Source organism: Schistocerca nitens, chromosome 1, assembly GCF_023898315.1.
Source record: "Schistocerca nitens isolate TAMUIC-IGC-003100 chromosome 1, iqSchNite1.1, whole genome shotgun sequence".
NCBI classification, from domain to species: Eukaryota; Metazoa; Arthropoda; class Insecta; order Orthoptera; family Acrididae; genus Schistocerca; species Schistocerca nitens.
In genome coordinates this window covers 1,110,196,591-1,110,219,932 of record NC_064614.1, presented here as the reverse complement: position 1 = coordinate 1,110,219,932, position 23,342 = coordinate 1,110,196,591, and the positions used below count along the sequence as shown (strand labels likewise).

The window sequence follows — 23,342 nt, the reverse complement described above, 5'->3', positions numbered from 1 at the left end:
ATAGTAGTACTACTGATGGCAGAAGGAGCTACGTACATAATATTTGTATCACATACTTCCATTAATATATATATATATATATATATATATATATATATATATATATATATATATATATATATATATATACTGCTAACAAAAATGTGCAACCTGTATCTCAGTTGAACTACGCGAAGAGGCAGTAAGACGACACATATACAATTTGTATCCCATACTTCACTATGGGGTACAGTTTTTTTTTTTTTTCCTTCGATTCTAATAGTATCGACTGAAAGTTATAGTTTTGATCACACCAGTGACAATAGTATCCCATTCTTAAGTTGAGCTGTATAGTTAGACACAACATTTGTATCCTGCTTTCCAGTTGACATGTATAGGCTAGGTAAATCTCATCAGTGTTACATATGTTGTTCTTTTCGAATAGGTAATGTCAGTGTAAAGGTCAACTGAAGGATGGGATACAAATTTTAGTTGTGTCAGGCGTTTCGCCTTTAATATTGCTAGTACAGATTCGAAAAAATCATATTGATACTGGTGCTGGGAAACGATAGAAGAACGACGGCTGCGAAATTTCTGTTACGTACTGGAGTACACGAAAACATACATAATGGTGCAGTACAACAATGAAATACGTCAAAATAGTCAAGTGCGGTAAGATAAAAAAAGGGGAAAACAGAACTTACCACACGGGAACTTCTTAAAAGAACCGAAGCTTGCCTTACACCTAGGAAGACATCAACAAAAATCACATACCCACATACACAACAGACAAAACATTACGAAATCAATCACACACACACACACACACAGAGAGAGAGAGAGAGAGAGATACACGCACAGACAAACACATTACCCCCCACCCCCAAATCCTAATGTGAAATTAGCTAACACATTTCTGACAGTACCTTTGCCCAACACATTTAACAAAACATTTATACGGGCAGTATGTTTGGGGAATACTATGCTTCCATGAATATTCGTCTAAGTGACTTAGAAGTGTGGAAAGCCGGCATTTCCCCGGCCCTACAAGAGATTTCACAGCTGACCAATAACCCTCTACGCTATTTGTGCAAGCCCCTGTGGATAATGATCTGAACTCAATATTACGATTAACTACGAGATGCTGATAACCCCTTTCCCCTAAATCCCTATATGAAGAAAAACCATCTGAAATTACAGTGGAACCCTCTGCAACGTGATCTTCAATTAAGCTGATCAAAACTTCCTTCCTTTGATTGGGTACTATTGTAAACACCACATTGTCACACTCTTGACCTGAAACTATAGCCCCCCCCCCCCCCCCCCCCAAACCTATAATCCCACTGGAGGTGCCCCCCTGTTGTACTTCCTTTTGCCAAAATGCGAGTCATCAATTTCGACCATAACATCCCCCCCCCCTCCCCTCCCAATGGCCCCCTATATTTTATGTATTCCTCACAGACTTCCCTACAAAAAGAGTACCAATTGACAACTGTATGCTTACTTACATGACATTCATAGACCCACACCTACACAGGATATCTCAAACACCAACAGTACATGATTTTCATAATTTCTTTCAAGGCGAGCTTAGATTTTTCGAACCATGTGCCTCGTCTAATGGACCATCACAACCAATCTTTGCTGCAGTGCCATATGAATAAGTCATGAGTACAGTGACGAGATACGCTTGTGTGGCGCATATGTTCGCTGCACTCACGACATCGAACATACTCGACAACGAGACCACACATTTGTAAAAAACAAATTGTGGCCAACATGTCTACGTCCATAGCCCCTCTCAAATCATCCAGGTTCATCGGAACAGACAAAGCCATACCTACAAACGAAAATGAGATGGTAAAAATTGTCCTAAAACAAGAAACTAATAGTCCAAATTACCTCAATATCACTAAGAATGAAATTAAGTTCCAAATGAATTGCAAACAACCAATTACTTAAATAAATGTACACGATGAATATTTTGAGCAATATGTAATGATCTCTTTTAAAATCACAGTCAATTATTTTAATGTACAATGGTAGCACTTATCTGGAACACAGAACTGTTTCATTATCTATGACTGAAAGTGAAGACATTATTATCTATGAGTAATGTATGATGTCATTGGTCAAAGCCGACTGGTTGTATCCCGTGCTACACTAAACCCGAAAATAGGTGTCAAGGAAAGGCAGTTTGACAATGCTGTTGACACATTTACAATGAGTAACTTGATTCAAGGCTAACTGCTGCCCAATTAGTGTATAGAGTTTTAGTTAGAATAGTCGAGTACCATCCTGGGTCTAAGTGCACACTGTTTCTTAAATGATACGTATATTACAGCTAAACATTGAACATAATAATTATTTATCAAAAGGCGCAGAAATATTATTGAAGAGTAATTATCAGTTACAAAAAAATTACCTTTTATAGGAGAGAATTAACTACAAAACCTACCAATGTACATCCTACATTCAGTAAGAATGGCCAGTTGTAATATTTTAAACATGCTGTTAGTGAGAGTATATCTCTCATAAAACATACATAATCTTCAGAATAGATACTAAAACAAATCTCCCGGCATCTCCAAACATTTAGTGACTTGTTGGATCATCGTTCTCTGAACTTTTTGTAGAATAGCTGCATCCACAGCTATAAGAGCAGCTTGGAAGTGTGGTGTCACTTCTACCACATTTATTGGTGAAACAGAATGTGTAACAGAATTTGGTAATAACCTGTGGAGTGGGTTGCTAGACAAACTGGTGATGTAATGCTGTAATGAAATTTAGTGGACATGAAAGTGGTGTGCACGGCAGGTGGTACTAATCGGTAGAACCAATGATTGGAGGATATACTGGACACTGGGTTCAAATGCAATTAATGAAGTATATGACACATTACACATACACCATGTTCCTTTGTGATTTATATGGTTGTTAAAGAACTATCTGGAATAACAAAATATTTGATCAGATGAACTTCTGAAACTTAGGAACATATTTATAGAATAAAAGAAACAGGGACAGACCAAGGAGAAGGGCAGTGGAGTTGATATGTTTTTCTTCTTCTTTGTGGGACCTCAAGAAAGTGGAAGCAATGCTGACAATTTTCTTGAAAATGTGGAGGGATGTAATTCATGGAAGACAACAGAATTAATGTTTAAAAGGAAAATACCTCTTTAAAAACAGTTGTACTTTCAGTTCTGTAATGGTATTAAATAATTGCTCATGTTTTGTACAAGACCTGATGAAATTACTGTATAATAATTAAGAAGCAAGATACCATATCACACAGCCTAAAATCATAAAATGGAAAAAAGTACACTTAGACTTGGAACTGAGCTTGAGTATTCTAATATAAAACTCCATGTAGCGCACTAATCGCGCAGTGTACTTAACACAGAATTGAATCAAGATACTTGTCGTACGCTTGATTACAGTGTTGCCAAACTAAGTTCCTTTGATACCAATTTTCTACCAAAAATATTCAGTGGACAGAATTTTGTCACAAACATTTTTGTACCGGTAATATGCAAGACTCATGTAGTGGCATCTGAGCATGCAGATTTATACTATTGTTCAGATGGTGTTGAACAGTCAGCACAGGCAGTTGTACGTATATAACAGTGCTTTAGCATTGACCCAACTCTGTGTATGCCATGGTAACAAGGGGTGCCCAGTGCAAAGTAAAATGTCACAGTATGACACGCTCGTTTTCTCGATATTTATCATCCTATCACATTGAGACTCACATGCTTATTGGGATGTGCTTTCTTGTTTGCACTTACTTTGAATGTTCTTCAGTTGTGTGATGCAGACATTTCCAGCTATGAAAGGAAGGGAACTGTTGGTGTACGCATACATCAGATCTTTGCAATCATAAACCCTTATTGTTAATATAAACTTTCCTTAAGTTTCTTATAGTAAATCACATATTAGCTGCATGGATAGGGACTGTGTCTGTTGTGTGGGGATGCAGGAGGAGTTGGCCACATTCCAAAGACAGCTGGAAGCTTTGTTGGCCACAGTCAACAGGCTCCAGAGTGCCACTTTGAGGTGCGGTGGGGATGGGGTGCCTGGGGCAGCCTCTGCTGTACTAGATGTGCAGGAAGGGATACCACAGCTCTCTGTCACTGAGCTGACCTCAGGTGTGACTGAGCTGGCAGGCCCATTCTCACCTCAGTGTGGGTGGCGGACTTGTGTTGATGTCTGGAGCCTCAAGGCAAAGGTGCATGGGGGATGCAGGCTCCTGCCAAATCCCATGCACTTTGCTGATAGATTCAGTGTGCTATCTGATGCTGGGAGGGAGGCTGAGCTGGATCAGAAGGCACCGTCTGCCAGGATAGTGGCCGCTCATTCAGCAAGGTCCTGGCATGCAAATGGGGATAGGAGTTTGTTAGTTATTGGGAGCTCCAATGTTAGGAGGATCATGGAGCACCTCAGGAACATAGCGGCTAGGGCGGGGAGAAATCCAATATTCACTCGGTGTGCTTGCTGGGGGGCTTTGTCTGGGATGTGGAAGAGGCTCTTCTGGCGGCTGTCGAGTGTGCGGGGTGCAGCCAGCTGCAGATTGTTGCAAATGTCAGCACCAACGATGCCAGTTGTTAGGGTTCCGAGGAAATCCTTGGGTCCTTTCGATGGCTGGCTAAATTGGCGAAGGCGGCCTCCATCTCTCGAGGAGTGGAAGTGAAGCTGATGATTTGCAGCATCATACCCAGGGTGGATTGGGGTCCTCTGGTTTGGAGTTGGGTGGAGAATCTAAACCAGAGGCTACGTCAACTGTGACAAAAATGGTTGTAGATTCCTCAACCTATGCTATGGGGTGGAAGGTTGTAGGACGCCCCTAGATAGATCTGAGGTGCACTACACTCAGGGAGCAGCTACATGGGTAGCACAGTACTTGTGGCATGTACATGGGTTTTTTTAGGTTAGGTTCCTCTCCACAGCAAATAAACTGTTGGCCTGAAGAATTACCAGTTCATGAGACTGACAGGGGTGTGCCAACAGTAAAAATGGTAAGTTTGCCTAAAAGAGGTCATTCTATAGGATTTAAGTGTGCTAAATCTCATGTTAGTAAATTGTCGAAGTGTCTGGAACAAGATCCCTGAGTTACTCTCTGAAATAAACAGTGGTAATGCCAATATTGTATTAGGTACCGAAAGCTGTTTGAAATCAGACATAAATAGTAGTGAAATTTTGAACTCAGATTTTACAATGTTTAGGAAGTATAGGACTGATGCTATATGAGGTGGTGTGTTCATTGCAGTTAAAAGCTGTTTAAATGCATTTGAGATCAATATTTGGTCGGATTGTGAAATAGTCTGGATAAAGCTGTCAATCAGACAAGGAGTGACCATTGTATTAGGATGTTTTTATAGACCACCAGCATCTACAACAAATGTCACAGAATGTTTCAGGGAAAGTCTTTGAGTACATAGGAAATAAATACCCAAATTATCCATTAGTAATAGGTGGAGACTTTAATCTGGCACCCATTGCCTGGGAAAATTACACGTTTATCACAGGGGGCAGAAGCAAAGAGACATGTGAAGTTATTCTAGGAGTGCTCTCAACATACAACCTTGAACAATTGGTTAGAAAACCAACTCGAGACTGGAACACATAAGATATCTTGGTGACAAACAGTCCCGATCTTTTTGAGGAAGTTAATATAGAAGGAGATATTAGTGACCATAATGTCATTGTAGTTTCTATGTCATGGAAGTTGCAAAAGAACCAAAGAAATGGCTTAGAGTTTTCTTGTTTGGTAAAGCAGTTAATGAATATCTTCATAGTCAGCTCCAAGCATTCACCACGGGACACAAAGATATTGAGCATCTTTGGTTGAAATTTAAAAGTATTGTCCACCACGTGCTAGAGAAATATGTGCCCAGCAAAAATACAGGGGAGGGAAAGGATCCACCTTGGTTCAACTAACATATTAGGAAGTTGCTGAAAAAGCAGAGAATTTTGCTGAGTCGTTTTAAACGTAGTCACTTCCCCACCGACAAACAGAAATTATGTGAAATGAAAGCAGCTGTCAAAAGATCAATGAGAGATTCTTTTAACGAACTTGAAAGCAATTTTTTATCTGCAGATTCTAAAAATAACCCTAAAAAATTTTGATCGTACATAACATCTATAAACGCTACAAATAATTCAATACCTTCTCTTGCTGACAGCACAGGTAATATAACGAATGATGATAAATAGAAGGCCGAAATTGTAATCCTAGCTTTCAAAAACTCGTTTACGGTAGAGGACTGCAGCACCATTCTCCCTTTCAATTATCGAACCAACGCAAGGATGGCTGACATAGTATTTAGTGTATCTGTGATTGTAAAACAGTTAAGATCCTTAGATGTCAGGAAGGCATCTGGCCCAGACGGTATCCCTATAAGATTTTATGTTGACTATGCTACAAATATAGCACCATTCTTATCCATCATCTATCAGAGATCATTGGAACAGTGGAAAGTTCCACGGGGACTGGAAGAAGGCCCAGGTCATAGCAATCTGTAAAAAGGGTAGAAAGTCAGATGCACATAATTACTGGCCAATTTCGTTGACATCAATTTGTTGTAGAATCATGGAACATATTTTGTGTTCAGACATAATGACCTTTCTAGACTCTGAACAGCTCATCTGCAGAAACCATCACAGTTTTAGGAAACAGCGGTCATGTGAGATATAGCTGGCCCTCTTTGTGCATGATGTACAACAGGCTCTAGATACCGGCTCCCAGGTTGATGCCATATTCCTGAAAATAATGGTGTGGGATTGTGTGGTTTGGCTTTTGACTTTGAGAGCATTAGCATTTTCAAATGACTTCTTAGAGAATGTCTTCTGCTTGGGGGGATTTCAAATTGAGAACAAAACTCAACTGATAATTTTCCAGCCTGGATGTGGTTGCTACATTGACCTGAAACTGAGCAGATTCCTCAGCATACCCAGTCCAGTATGTTTGATGGCATTATTAGAGAATACGGGCATTTTGTTTAAAATTTTCTTCCTTTGTGGGCACTTAAATCAACAGCATATCTTGATCTCTAAAATATGTTTAATATTGAATGTAGATTGAATTTTGCCATTTGATGGTGGGTCAGGGAGGGAAAGGTGTGTGTGGCAGGGGGGGAATCTGATAGTGGTGGCGGCAGTGGTGGTCCACTGCAAGGAATTAGAATTGATACTGTTGAACCTAATTTTCATCCCTAATGAGGATTCATTTACAAAAATCATTCACATCTGGTGCAAACAGTGCCTTACTAATTTGGTAATCGTGCTCTGTGATGTTTTTATTCAACTAATAACTGTCTGGACATCTACTGTGAGGCTCTTTGTTCACTATCAATTAGAAATCTTTCACTGAACTCAGTTTTGAGGTATGTTAGACATTTGCTGTACTTCTGGTCCATAAGAGTGTTGTGCCAGTGTTATGCATCTGCTTGCTTTTGAAGTACATAATTTTCATAGATCAGGGTCTTTAATGTGCTTTATGCTGTTTGAATGCAGCTGAATATGTTTTAATATAATAGAGGGAAACATTCCACGTGGGAAAAATATATCTAAAAACAAAGATGATGTGACTTACCAAAGGAAAGCGCTGGCAGGTCGATAGACACACAAACAAACACAAACACACACACAAAATTCTAGCTTTCGCAACAAACGGTTGCTTCGTCAGGAAAGAGGGAAGGAGAGGGAAAGACGAAAGGAAGTGGGTTTTAAGGGAGAGGGTAAGGAGTCATTCCAGTCCCGGGAGCGGAAAGACTTACCTTAGGGGGAAAAAAGGACGGGTATACACTCGCACACACACACATATCCATCCACACATATACAGACACAAGCAGACATATTTAAAGACAAAGAGTTTGGGCAGAGATGTCAGTCGAGGCGGAAGTGCAGAGGTAAAGATGATGTTGAATGACAGGTGAGGTATGAGTGGCGGCAACTTGAAATTAGCGGAGATTGAGGCCTGGTGGGTAACGGGAAGAGAGGATATATTGAAGAGCAAGTTCCCATCTCCGGAGTTCAGATAGGTTGGTGTTGGTGGGAAGTATCCAGATAACCCGGACGGTGTAACACTGTGCCAAGATGTGCTGGCCGTGCACCAAGGCATGTTTAGCCACAGGGTGATCCTCATTACCAACAAACACTGTTTGCCTGTGTCCATTCATGCGAATGGACAGTTTGTTGCTGGTCATTCCCACATAGAATGCATCACAGTGTAGGCAGGTCAGTTGGTAAATCATGTGGGTGCTTTCACATGTGGCTCTGCCTTTGATGGTGTACACCTTCCGGGTTACAGGACTGGAGTAGGTGGTGGTGGGAGGGTGCATGGGACAGATTTTACACCGGGGGCGGTTACAAGGATAGGAGCCAGAGGGTAGGGAAGGTGGTTTGGGGATTTCATAGGGATGAACTAACAGGTTACGAAGGTTAGGTGGACGGCGGAAAGACACTCTTGGTGGAGTGGGGAGGATTTCATGAAGGATGGATCTCATTTCAGGGCAGGATTTGAGGGTCATTCCATATCAAATCACCCAATAAAAAAAAAATTTACACCCACCTCCTTAGATTTTCATGAAATTTGGCTGAAATGGTTCTAATACCATCCTGACAACACCTGCAAATTTTTGTTGTTGTATCTCTTATAGTTTTTTTTTAATAAATTTTTAAAGTTTTTTATGTTTTGCGTTTTCCGAACCTTCTGAAATGGTAAATTTAATTTGTATTCAAAACTTTAAAATTGCTTATCTTAAAAACTCTTTTAGATAGCATCATGAATTATTGCAGCAAGTTTATTTATTATACATATTTGAAGATAAAAATGATACTATTTAAATATATTAATATTTTCTATGAAAAAAAATTATGTATTTTTTTTCTTAATGGATGTTTTGTTTTATAAGAATTGCAATATCTAGAGTCTCAGACCTGATAAAATGCTCAAATTTGTTTTAATTTACTCTTAAACATATAGTCTACTTGATAAAACAAAAATAATGATGGCTTTTTAACATGTTTATTAATTATAGTAGATTACATTAGAATTATGTACAGAGATAGTGTACTTACGACACGTATGTATAACCCAACTGATTGCTTGAAACATTAATTTTTTTGAGTAATTTTGTCTTTTTAATGAACATTAATGCTGATTCAAACTGTTTTTCCACTTCATCCAAGAGCTTTCAGTTCTTTTGATACAGTCTTTTTTGAAGTAATACATTCTTCCAGTGCCGCTTGATTGAGGTGCGTCTACTACACAGACTATGTGCTCCAAAGGCACTATGCAAGAATCTTCTCTTTCAGGCCAATAAAATGATGCAGCTGGTCCTGAAGGATGTACAAATAGAATTTCTGCATCTTCTTCATAATTGAATATTGTTTTTACCAGTCCAAAGTACCATCATAAGTTGCAGCCACATAGCTATTTATGGATGGTTCAACACGAACCCAATCAGAAGAAGAATGGAAAGAAAAGACTAAGGAGGGCTTTACACTATCTGTAGTCCTTCTAATTTCAAAGTTGTTTCTTGGAAGTGGTTTGAAGTTATGAAAACTTCTTGTTCCAGGAATGGTTTGGGTTGCTGAAAAACGTTTTTCTAGTTTCAACCATAGCAAATCAGCTTCTTTTTGGTCAATAAAGTGAAAATGAATGTTTTCAATATTTTTTTCACAAAACTTGTACGTGTCGATTGCTGTCATTATTTGTTCTTCATCTGAAAGCTGTAGAATGGCTTTCCTTAAAATTCTTTTAATAGTTCCTCCTAGGCCATCACAAATTGACTTCCCATGACTTGTTGCAAAAAAAGTGTTGGGCCTTCAAATTAAAGTCTCTCAAGTGTTCAGTCAAATTTTTAAAAATGTTTCTATTTTTGTACTGCCCAGCACAACCATCTGAAAACCAGTGTCATGTTCTTGGTCATCACTAATAAAACAGTGGTTGGAAACAAAAACATTGTTTTCCTCATTTCTTAGAAAAACTCCAGCTGGGTGTAGAGTACAACCACCTCTATTCCAGTGGTAACTTTGGATCTCATTTTGTATAACAAAGGAATAATTTTCACTGAAATCCATCACAATGGGATTTTGCTATAAACGAGTGCGGGGTGAGCTTTTCCAATGACCTAACCAATAAAGAAATGTAGTCTTCAACACTGATAGACTGTTTGATCATTTCTGCCCTGTCTGTGTTAACCCACTGACTGATTACAATTTCTTCTTCTAAATCATAATCTTCACTTAGTTTTTCAGTTAAGTACTCAGTTAGTGCAGTATTTGCAAGACAGCTGTCGCAATGATGTAGCATGCAGTATTGGTTTTCCGTGTTGCACACAAGCATCTTAATTAGGCCTTTATAAGATTCTTCAATTTTCACAGCATCCAGTAATAGTTTAACATTCTAGTGGATACTGCATACACATACAGTGTGTGTGCCTGCGGCACCAGCAAGGATACACCATTTAGGTCTCAACAAACAAAATTTTGAAAATCCTACTTCTACATCGGGATTCTCCCATTTGAAAGAATAATAGAGTTCTCTCAAGTTACACAAAATGAGTCTTTTTTGCATGTACACATTTTTTTGGACACTTACTTTGTCTTTTGTTCCAGGTAGCACTCTGGAACTTTCATCCTTTTCATAAAAATCTGTTACAAGGCTTACTGTATTTTCAGGAAGAGTTTTACCTTTTTTTGGACCAGGAGTTTCCAAAATACCCTTTTCAGATTTTAGCTTTCTAGCTTGTCGCACCATGTACTCACTTACATTAAATTCTTTCATCACTTTATTTCGACTCCAAGAATCTGGAGCCAAGGTCAGAATCTGCATTTTTCTAGACCTCCCAACAGATTAAATCTTCTCTTTCATAAAAGAAATCATTACATCAAAATCCTTTGCTTTCTCAACCACACTTGTATCTTCTTCGTCATCATCAGAACTTGGTGCATCATATTTTAATGCTTTTGAAACCGCCTTTTTTTGCAGTTTTTTCAATACTGCCAACCTTCCTTTTAAAATAAGACCCTTTACTTTGTTCTGACAAGCCATTAAGCTTTATCGGTGTTAAACCTAAATTATAAAGAGCAATGTTTGTACGAGGGATTCATTTCTGGATTCCAATGATTCTAATTCAACCATGACTTGATTATCTGTTTCACTTTCATTGACTTCAACTCTTAATTTTTCCTCACAAAAGTTATGACATGTTGAGCAAAGCTTTTGTCCAGGTTTTATGCTAATATTTTTTGTCAGTAATTGTTTAGAAAGATCCAAGCCTACACTTCTCAACGATTTTTTGATGGGCTTTTTGTGTTTTTTTAGTGGGTCTACACATGTTGTTTGATACTTTTCAAAAACATTTAAAAAGTAGTAGCTGTGGTGTGAACATATATTCTTAAATTCACACAGATTAATTCCAGATCGTAAGTGGATCAAATCTTTTTCTTCCTGACTCAATTCAGATACCAGTTGTAATGTTTTTGAAGGTGTGTAGGTTGTTTGGAAACAGTCAGATTTTTTAAATAACCCTATGCTACAGGTCTGAATATCTGACATACTGATTTCACTTTTGGTCTGATTACTGTTCTGGTTACTTTTATAGGATATTGGAAAAGAATCTCTGTAAACTAAGTAACAGTTCTTACTGAAAGTTCGAATAAACTTAATAAAATACTATCCAAGCACTATTTAACACTGTAATAATTTTTTACTTCAAAACGCAGGAGTAACAAAACAAAATCCGAGCGTACATTGTTACTCCAAGAAGACAAAAACTTATTTTCGGTTACTTGGTACTTTTTATTTTTAAAATATAATTAATATTATTTTAAAAATTAGGTAACTATTAAACAGGTTAAAAAGCCAACATAATTTTTCTTTTATCTAATAGCCTATACAGTTAAGAGTATTTTAAAACAAATTTGAGCTTTCTATCAGGTCTGAGACTCTAGATATTGCAGTTTTTGTAAAACTAAACATCCATTAGCTAAAAAAAAAACTTGTAAATTTTTTTTCATTTGGAAGATTTTGATATATCTTTATGGTAATTTTTTTAACATTTACATATAATACACAAACTTATTCCAAAATTTCATACTGATATCTTGAGTATTCTTTAATATACAAATTTTTTTAGTTGTGAGGCCATGTTTAAGTTACAATTTCCGACTGCTGAAACAACACCAAATCTAAAAACTTTAAAAATTTATTAAAAAAAAACTATAAGAGATAGAGCAAAAAAAAATTTACAAGTGCTTTCAGGATGATAAAAGAAGTAATTGTACCAAGTTTCATCAAAATCTGACATGGTTGGTGTCAAGGCCTGGGTGACTTGACATGGAATGACCCTTGAGGAAGTCGTATCCCTGCTGGAGAGCCACATTCAGAGTCTGGTCCAGTCCCGGAAAGTATCCTGTCACAAGTGGGGCACTTTTGTGGTTCTTCTGTGGGGGATTCTGGGTTTGAGGGGATGAGGAAGTGGCTCTGGTTATTTGCTTCTGTACCAGGTCGGGAGGGTAGTTGCGGGATGCGAAAGCTGTTGTCATGTTGTTGGTGTAATGGTTCAGGGATTCCGGACTGGAGCAGATTTGTTTGCCACGAAGACCTAGGCTGTAGGGAAGGGACCGTTTGATGTGGAATGGGTGGCAGCTGTCATAATGGAGGTACTGTTGCTTGTTGGTGGATTTGATGTGGACGGACGAGTGAAGCTGGCCATTGGACAGGTGGAGGTCAACATCAAGGAAAGTGGCATGGGATTTGGAGTAGGACCAGGTGAATCTGATGGAACCAAAGGAGTTGAGGTTGGAGAGGAAATTCTGGAGTTCTTCTTCACTGTGAGTCCAGATCATGAAGATGTCATCAATAAATGTGCACACCCGTCAACTCCTATCCTTAATAAAAGTCCTTAATCTTTCCTCTCCCACATCCACACCGGCTGTTCAGAGCATCCTCCTACAGGCCAACCGTAAATTAGAACAGCATGCCACCCTCCACCTCAAAAAACTATCCAATCTCCTGGTTTCCCACCTCCGGAAAGGCAACTCACTCACACTTCACAACCTTTCCAGCAAACCTCAACCTCCTCTCATTGCACACAAACCCAGTCTTTCCCATCTACTCAGTCTCCCACTTCCAGCTCCACTCCCTCCAAAACCTCAAAATTCCAATCAACACAATCTGGAACCACAACACTCTAATTCAGTAGTTAACCTTTTCTCGAAACCTCTCTCCCAATCCGAAACCTCTGTCCTATCCAAAGGCCTCACCTTCAGCCCCACTCCCAGATTGAACCAAACAGCCCTCGTCAAAGATTTACTGTCCTACACTCGTACTCTCTGCTGGAAATATCACTTTGCCACGAAGAAAAATGATCCTAATCCTACTCCTAATGATCCAACTCCCCAAGACACCATCCAAATTGAACCCTGCCTGGAACAGTTCCGTTCTCCGTCACAGCGGGACCCACCTCCTCTTCCTCAAAATCACCCTCTCCAAACCTTCCAGGAATTTCTGACTTCCAGCCTTGCATCTCAATCCTTCTTAAAAAACCTTAATCCTACTCCCAACATCACCACTGCTGAAGCCCAGGCTATCCGTGATCTGAAGGCTGACCAATCCATCGTCATTCTTCCAGCGGACAAGGGTTCCACGACCGTGGTACTTGATCGTCGGGAGTATGTGGCTGAGGGACTGCGTCAGCTTTCAGACAACACCACATACAAAGTTTGCCAAGGTAACCCCATTCCCGATGTCCAGGCGGAGGTTCAAGGAATCCTCAGAACCTTAGGCCCCCTGCAAAACCTTTCACCTGACTCCATCAACCTCCTGACCCCACCGACACCCCGCACCCCTACCTTCTACCTTCTTCCTAAAATCCACAAACCCAATCATCCCGGCCGCCCCATTGTAGCTGGTTACCAAGCCCCCACAGAACGTATCCCTGCCTACGTAGATCAACACCTTCAACCCATTACATGCAGTCTCCCATCCTTCATCAAAGACACCAACCACTTTCTCGAACGCCTGGAATCCTTACCCAATCTGTTACCCCCGGAAACCATCGTTGTAACCATTGATGCCACTTCCTTATACACAAATATTCCGCACGTCCAGGGCCTCGCTGCGATGGAGCATTTCCTTTCACGCCGATCACCTGCCACCCTACCTAAAACCTCTTTCCTCATCACCTGACCCACAACTTCTTCACTTTTGAAGGCCAGACATACCAACAATTAAAGGGAACAGCCATGGGTACCAGGATCGCCCCCTCATACGCCAACCTATTCATGGGTCGCTTAGAGGAAGCCTTCTTGGTCATGTCATTTTTATTGCAGTTTGCATTGCTTAATTCTATCACACAGCTGTACATATTATATCTCCTAATCCAAATGTCAGCCCAACTTGAGTTTTTACTATATTGTATAGCGTAACATGAAGAAGCAAATATATTGTTTTCATAAATTTTGAAATGAAATGATGTATTTCATTCGAGGCCAGAGATCAATGTTACTGGCCCTAACTGTGTGCATTGTTTGAGTGTGGACACATTGCATATCATTTGAAAGCATGCTCCCGGACCTTTCCGAAATTACCTGTTCATAGTTCTGTCCTTACTAGAACAAAAGCTACAGCCGTTTTTGTCTGCAGTGTTTGTTGAGTTTTCTGCTATTACTTTTGTTGTACTTTTGTTCCAGTTGCAAAATTTGCAATTTTTCATCATATGCTATAAATGCGTCAAGTTTGATGAAAGTTGCAAATGCCCAGGCTGGAAATTGTACTTTTTTGTATTGTTTTGACTTGGAATGACTCCAGTGAAACTTCACTGTGGACCATCCAAGCACTAACCTCATAGTGTTTGTTGGCAACATTTGCTCCCCCCCCCTCCTTCCCCCCCCCCCTCTCTCCACTCACTGATGTGCAAAAATTAAGGATGAAACTACCTTCCAAGCAACTCAGCTCCATGTAACATGGACCACACGTAGAAAGAACTGTTACAGTATAGTTCAGGAAGTAACTGAAGTTACCACAATTTTTGATGGTCACCTTGACATTGCTGTTAAATTGTGCCTAGTCATCAATTGTGGGGTTTCTAGGAAATATTTGTCTGATTGCTAGACAACAATTCAGACAAATCATATTAATGAGTTTTATTACGAAAAGTAAATGACAAAACTTAGAGAATTATGTAGATGTGTCGCAAGCAAAGGGCGAGTGTAGACTTACAGTCAACATAGAAGTGAATGCAACCTGAAGGTTTGGGGAGCAATAGTCAATGGACTTGTCTATTGACTAGCTTGTATGGGTGCAGTAGCTCCATGATCTTGAAATTCTTTAAGTTCAGCAGCGACTTTGTCCCGTAATGCAATAGGAACAGTTCTGGCCCAGCAAAATTTCGGCTGAGCTTTGTCTTTCATAGTAATAGGTGCAACAAAATTTTTAGCCTTGCCTAAACCTTCAGAAAAGAGTTCAGGAAATTCTTTCAGTAAGCTAGCTACACTGTCTTTGGCATTGAATTCAGTCACTGACAACACACTGTCCTGAATTTTAAAGTCAAACGAATCAAGGCCAAATATGTTCTCACAATCGCGTGATTGTAGCCCAATAAAAGTCACAGTTAGCATATGCAAGCGATACATGGCAGGCAAAGTACTTCTTCTGAGAATGGGAATGTCTTGCCTATTATAAGCCGTCAGGTGCGTGCTAGTTTTAGACAGGCATGGGGAACCTAACAATTCATATGTGTTACGATTCAGAAATGTAACAGAGGCACCAGTGTCCAGTTGAAATTTCACACTTTTTGCACTAATGTACAAATGAACAAAAATTTTGTTGGTCTGGCATAGCAGTGAAGAAATTCTTTGCTTGCTAGTTTTGCTAATGCCCGCAGCAGGCTTTGAATACGCTGCGTTGATTACATGGACCTTGTGACTAGATTTTTGTGAGTGGGCAGAATTCTTATGTATGTTCCATCGCAAACATACAGATTGTATGTGACCTTTCTTGTCACAATCGTAACACTGTACTTGTCTGAATGGGCAGTCTTGGCATTTGTTCCGTGAATAGCACCGAGAGCATGACTTAATTCTGTTCTCCTATTTAGAGAGCTGTTTATGTGTTGTGGAGAACTGTTTACGCGGTGTGGCGCACGCATACTGTCGCTGCCTACTGGGCCAGTTGTAAGCAAGGGACGACTCGACCCGACAAATTGGTGGCTACTCAAATTTATCGGCTGACACGGCACCTGAATTGTACTGATCTAGTACTAGCACTACGTGCTGAAATGATGGATCGGACTGTTGAAAAATCTGTTCTCTAAGTTTGACATCAGTTACATTGTACATGATCACATTACACAACATAACATCTGAATATAAAGCACCACAAACACATTTGAATTTGCATGTCCTTGTCATGCTCCGCAAATCTGTTACCCTCTCACGATAAGTTTGTTCTGACCATTTCTTGCAATTAAAGAATTGTTATGTAGCTGCCACCACCTTCACTTGTTGGTCATAATAGTTAGTTAGAGAATCTACAGCCTGATCATAGGAAAGTTCACTCAGAGTTGCGTTAGGGAACAATATCTGAATGAGGCGAAAAACTGTGCTTCCTTCCGTTGACAAAAAGTAATGTAGTTTCACAATAGCTGGCATGTTGTGAGCAATTACTCGGGCTTCAAACTGTTGCAACCACTCGAGCCATTCTTCTTGTTTTTCATTAAACTGGTGAAAAGGCGGTATGACACTAGAAGCTACAGTAGGTGTCTGTTGTACTGTATTTGTGGTGTGATTCATCAGGAACTGCTGTACTGTGTTTAGCAATGTAAGCAGTTTGCAGGGTCTGAAACTGAAACATCTGTGTTAGCTGTGTTGCATCCATCGCTTGTAGCTGAGGTGCCTGAGCAGGAAGGGGGGGGGGGGGGGGGGTGAAGCGGGTTGCTCATTGCGATAAACAGACAAGGTAAACAATGAAAATAAGCACACAAGCAAAGAAAATTTCTGCAACACCCACCTGAAAACACTGATTAGCAAAAACACTATAAGAGACACTACTAAAACAAGTAAACACACCCCTGCAAAGAAAAGACAATATAGAATTAATGTGCAAGCAAAACACAAAAGAAAATCAGTGACTGCCAGGCACTGGGTTTTTATAACTCGTCGCCACATGTTGAATCCTGCCTAGTTGTCAGTTGTGGTGTGTCTAGGAAACCTGCTTTCTCGGATTGCTAGACAACAATTCAAACAAAATGTATTAATGAGTTTTATTATGAAAAGTAAATGACAATGCTTAACTTTGAGAATTACTTAGATGTATTGCAAGCAAAGGGCGACATCCAAAATAAACAAGCTTCTTCAGTATAAAAATTCTAATACAAACAAAGCAATTAGCTTTTACGCTTCTATCCAAGTTGCTAGTCTTGACGCTTCTCTTAGACTGGGCCACAACCAGTCGGGTGTGGCGCTTATGTCCCCTTCACATAGAGGCCGCTGCTGTCGCGTTGTCATCCTAGAGATGGGTTGGTCAGCATACAATTGGCTAATGTCTTGTCACAGCCCTCTCTGCTCTACCATTTCTGATTGGCATTGTGCCGGCACTTGACTTTATGCTGTAACAATTGCAAAAGGTGGGATGTGGTTTCTTATCATGGGATGTCATGACCATGGATGGCAATGCATGTTCTAGTCCAAATGTTCTTCTCCGGCCCATACTGTAATGAAGAACACCACCACAGTGCTCTGTAACTGCTGTCTGATTGAGACACGCAGTGTTATACCATTCCTTCAACTGCGTGCTGTTATGTGGCTAGCCCCATTTAGTGCTATAGCCACGTTGACCTCACACCATGTGACATTTAGCTTTCTGTGCATGGCTTGGAGACTTCTGGCAACATGCTTCTGTATTTCAGTCATTTCCACAAAGTTGTCAATATGTTATGTTGCTTTGTCTGTGTCGCCCCTAAGTTTTGTGAATAATGTATACAGTGGTAAGTAGTCATCCTGTGTGTACCATGCAACATCCACTCTCATATGGGAACAGTAGCTTATCCTCTCAGTCACTGTAAATATTTTTACTCACTGTTTCATACAAAATCTGTTGCAGGTATCATACCAAATGGCATGAACTTACATCTCAACCATGAGCAGGTATTCAGGTGATTCATTCCGCTGGAGACGTGGGTCTGGAGGGAGGAATAACGATGCAGCAGGTCACAGTGGACATCACTGGCCTCCAGGTGGACCTGGGAATCAAGGATATCCCAATCATAAGTTTTCTTTGTTGCCTGATCCGTAAGTCTTACTGATTATTTTGATATATTCATCTACATACAATTTACATGATATGAATGTTGTCAGAATGGCAATTAAACATAGAAGATATAAAAACTGTATACATAAATGTGACGTGCAATGAAGTCTACCAAAATTGTGTAATGCCAGTGTGCATAGGAGTTGCATCATTGTTGTACCAAAATACACTACTGGCCATTAAAATTGTTACACCATGAAGATGATGTGCTACATACGCGAAATTTAACTGACAGGAACAAGATGCTGTGATATGTAAATGATTAGCTTTTCAGGGCATTCACACAAGGTTGGCGCCAGTATTGACACCTACAATGTGCTGACATGAGGAAAGTTTCCAACCGATTTCTCATACACAAACAGCAGTTGACCGGCGTTGCATGGTGAAACGTTGTTGTGATGCCTCGTGTAAGGAGGAGAAATGCGTATCATAACGTTTCCGACTTTAATAAAGGTCGGATTGTAGCCGATTGTGATTGCGGTTTATCTTATCGCGACATTGCTGCTCACGTTGGTTGAGATCCAATGACTGTTAGCAGAATATAGAATCGGTGGGTTCAGGAGGATAATACGGAATGCCGTGCTGGATCCCAACAGCCTCGTATCACTAGCAGTCGAGATGACAGGCATCCTATCCGCATGGCTGTAAAGGATCGTACAGCCATGTCTCGATCCCTGAGTCAACAGATGTGGACGTTTCCAAGGCAACAACCATCTGCACGAACAGTTCGACGACGTTTGTAGCAGCATGGACTATCAGCTCGGAGACTATGGGTGCGGTTACCCTTAACGCTTCATCACAGACAGAAGCACCTGCGATGGTGTACTCAACAATGAACCTGGGTACACGAATGGCAAAACATCATTTTTTCAGATGAATCCAGGTTCTGTTTACAGCATTATGATGGTCGCATCCGTGTATTTGTCATCGCTATACTGGCGTATCACCCGGTGTGATGGTATGGGGTGCCATTGGTTACAAGTCTCGGTCACCTCTTGTTCGCATTGACAGCACTTTGAACATTGTACGTTACATTTCAGATGTGTTACGACCCGTGGCTCTACCCTTCATTCGATCCCTGCGAAACCCTACATTTCAGCAGGATAATGCACAACTGCATGTTGCAGGTCCTGTACGGACCTTTGTGGATACAGAAAATGTTCGACTGCTGCCCTGGCTAGAACATCCTCCAGATCTCTCACCAATTGAAAACATCTGGTCAGTGGTGGCCGAGCAACTGGCTCGTCACAATACGCCAGTCTTGATGAACTGTGGTATGGTGTTGAAGCTGCATGGGCAGCTGTACCTGTACACGCCATCCAAGCTCTGTTTGACTCAATGCCCAGGCGTATCAAGGCCGTTATTACGGCCAGAGGTGGTTGTTCTAGGTACTGATTTCTCGGGATCTATGCACCCAAATTGCGTGAAAATGTAATCACATGTCAGTTCTAGTATAATATATTTGTCCTATGATTACCCGTTTATCTTCTGCATTTCTTCTTGGTGTAGCAATTTTAGTGGCCAGTAATGTATTACCAAGAAGTTGTTGCATGCTTACCTTTAAATTTTTCAGTTGGGCGTAAGTTGTACCTTCCAATCAATCTGAGTGTGTTCATCTCTGCCAATCCACATGAATGAAGTGTTATTGGGACATTTGTATCCTTGATTTATCTATTCTTTGGATGAATTTGCAGAACTTTGCTATTGTGCATCACAAAATCTTCATCAGTTTGTTGAACAATCTTTGCAAAACGTTAAGGTTGATGTTCTATGCACAATTTTAGAGTCAATTGCAATTTGGTTTACCTGTATTTACTTAATAACAAACACATATGTATTATTTGTGACACATTTGAATGCCCTTCTTCTCAGGTCCAATTCCTCTGCACTGCGCACCCACAGTTCCCTCAGACATTTTGCCTAAAACTTTTACTTTCCCCCCTTCCTTGCCCATATCTTTCCAACTCAGTTACCATCAATTTCTCTCCTGTCATTTTTCATACCAAATCTCTGTTTCCGTGACATTGCACTACCCCCAACCCCAGTCCCTCCCATCCTCCAACCCCTCAGTTTTGTTGTTATTACTATAAGGAGCAGTGAGATGTAAACAAAACACATGGGAAGAAGTAGGTAAACTGTTTATTATTTCAAAAGTGATCACCAAAACTGTTAACACATTTATCCATTGTGAGACAGGATGGTCAGTGCCTCCATGGAAAAATGTGTGCAGTTGCCTATGGAACCATGATTGTACCCATGCGTGCACCTCTTTGCCCAAAACAAATTGGCGGACACAAATGTCTATCTTTAGGGTTCCAAAAATATGGAAATTGCGTGGGGGAAGTCGGGACTATATGGAGGATGTGTTAGGGCTTCCTAGTGAAACATATACAGCATACTCTAAATGACCCTGGCAACATGTGGGCCTGCCCACATTTTTAGAGTATGCTGCAGAAGTTTCGTAGAGAAGTCCTTACATACCCTCCTTACTGCTGCAGTCTCTCCCCATGCAATTTTTGGATTTTTGGAGGCTTGAAGAAAGACATTTCTGGCTGTTGACTTGCTTTGGATAAAGAGATGTGTGCCTGGGTAGAATCACAGTTCTGTAGGCATTGGAAAACATTCTGACTGTCTTGCCTCACTGTGGGACAAATGTATAAATGATTACAGTGATTGCTATTGAAATAATAAACTATACTTGCTTTTTTCCTATCTGTCTCATTTTCATTTGACTGCACCTTATACAGGGTGAAAGGAAATTCGCACACTCAGGTTTCACAGCACGACTCCTCACATGCCACCGATAAAAAAATGTCTGTCACAAAATTTCGTCCTGCGAGTGCATCTGGCAGAAAAAGGACATTAGAGAGTGGCAATCGGGCATCAGTGTAACCACATGTATGGTAACTACCTCTGTCAGCACATGCTGTACAGTTGGTGCAGTGAATAGAGTGTTGGGTTAGCATGCAGGAGATCGAGGGTGTGCATTTTTTTAATTTTCTAATTTCATTCTGACATTTCATATCGTAATATACACTGTTTCTTAGGTCACATGTATCCTAAATTTACAACATTGTGTAATGCTTAATGTAACAAATATGTGGTTAGACAAATAAGAAATAGACAGTTGAAACAAATGACGTATCATAGGATAGAACAACTACAAAAACAATATCAATTTCGAGATGCTAAAGATGATAGCACAGTACAATTATACAACATCTACATGTCATTTATACTACATGTAATATGAGTGTTCAGGTGCCACAAATTAGCAACCAGTGGCAATTATAATGTCCATGTTAATGACTGCATGACCTTCACAACAGAATACCTTGTCCTAGGAACAACAGATTCTCAAACTAACCTCCCTGCATGTCCAAACATTGCGCAGCCTATCGGATCGTGCAACTGTGCACCGTTCACAGCAAAGCTGCATCCACAGTAACAAGTGCAGCATGAACATGCACTACCAATTCTTCCACATTCGTTGGCAGTGTAGAGTACATGTGCTCCTTCAGATGTCTCCACAGGAAGAAATCCAGGAGATTAGGTCAAGTGAATGTGATGGCCATGCAACTGGACCTCCACGTCTGAGTCATTGCCCTGGAAATATGCTGTCCAGGTACTGTCACACATTAATTCCAGAGTGTGGAGGTGCACCATCATGTTGGAACCATATCCTCTGCCAAACATGTAGTGGAACAACTTCCAGCACATCAGGCAGGTAGTTTGAGAGGAATGCATGATACATTCGTGGAGTCAACCGGTCAGGCAACATATAGGGACCCAAACACCTGTCGCCCAATATTCTGGCCCAGATGTTGGTAACAAATCGAAATTGATAGCCACGGTCAGGGGTGACGTGCGGGATAACCTCACACCAGTGATGGGCATTGTGCATATTGGAGACACCCTTGCCAGTAAATGCTGCTTCATCTGACCATATTATGGTGTTCGTGAAGTCATCGTTGGCTTCCTGTTGTTGTTGGAACCATTCACAGAACTGCATCTGCTTGTGGCTTGATGCAGGTGCTGTGTGAAAGCGTAATGATAAGGGTGCAGTCCATGCTCATGCAGCACATAAATGACCGCGTATAGCAAGAAACACAGTTGCCTTGCTACGTTACATGTACTTTGATGAGGTTCTTGGTGTATGACCTCCAGAATAGCTTTCTCAGTAGCTGGAGTACAGCGAGTCCGTGGACGACCTCTGTGATGCGATGGTGGAAGGACAGAACCTGACTCCTGAAGGCACAGCTCCAGACGACAAAACACATTTTTATCTGCATGGCGTCTGTATGTGGATATCTAGCAGCATATTCAATAGTGGCAACACCAGCTCAGTTATCAGATGCTCCAAGGACCAGAAGCATATCCACATATTCATCGTTTGTGTGTGCCATATGTCTGCCACACTGGTTTAGAAGTTTACAATGAGAAAATTCAATAGGTGTATGTTTGTACATTGGAGCCTGGCACGGATGCATTACCCTGCTCGCAACTAGTCCCTGTCTGGCGGACAGCACTTACAGTATAAACATGCCAACAGTCCTGCGCACTGTTCCACCTAATGTGCATAACCCCTCTGACAGATATTGTTCTGCCTGATTCATCCCAACACCTCCAATTGTGAAATGTTGGGTTTCAAATAATAATAATGCATTGAGGTATGTACTAAACAGCATGTGGTTACTAGACTCAATGTTGAAAGGCACAATTAGTGGGACCATGGTGATAACACATACAGATAGTAACTGAGTTTGGACATTATTTTCATGAAGCATGTTGCTAGTTCTACTGGTAATGTAAGGCCCTAACGAAATTTAATGGACCTGAATGAGGCAAGAATAATAGTTGGATCTAATCTATGGGACTATTGGAAGAGGGTACAGAGAAAGCAGGTTTCGCATCTAGTAGATGAAGTGGTGCGAATAAATTCATGCCCACAACATGGGAAGAGCTTACAAAGCTGACCAATCTTCCATTTCCGTGATTGTAGTATGTAAGTGCAAATTTTTTCTAGAGGACCCACTGCAATCGCTGT

General features: G+C 40.5%; 1 protein-coding gene across 1 annotated transcript in view; it reads left to right on the top strand.

Annotated features, from left to right (window-relative positions):
- Positions 1-23,342, top strand: part of LOC126198979 (uncharacterized) — a 201,036-nt gene that overhangs the window by 2,428 nt on the left and 175,266 nt on the right. The window contains exon 2 of the mRNA XM_049935649.1: positions 18,089-18,276. Within this exon, the coding sequence (XP_049791606.1) occupies positions 18,125-18,276 (152 nt within the window). The 5' untranslated portion in view covers positions 18,089-18,124. The remainder of the gene's footprint in view (positions 1-18,088; positions 18,277-23,342) is intronic.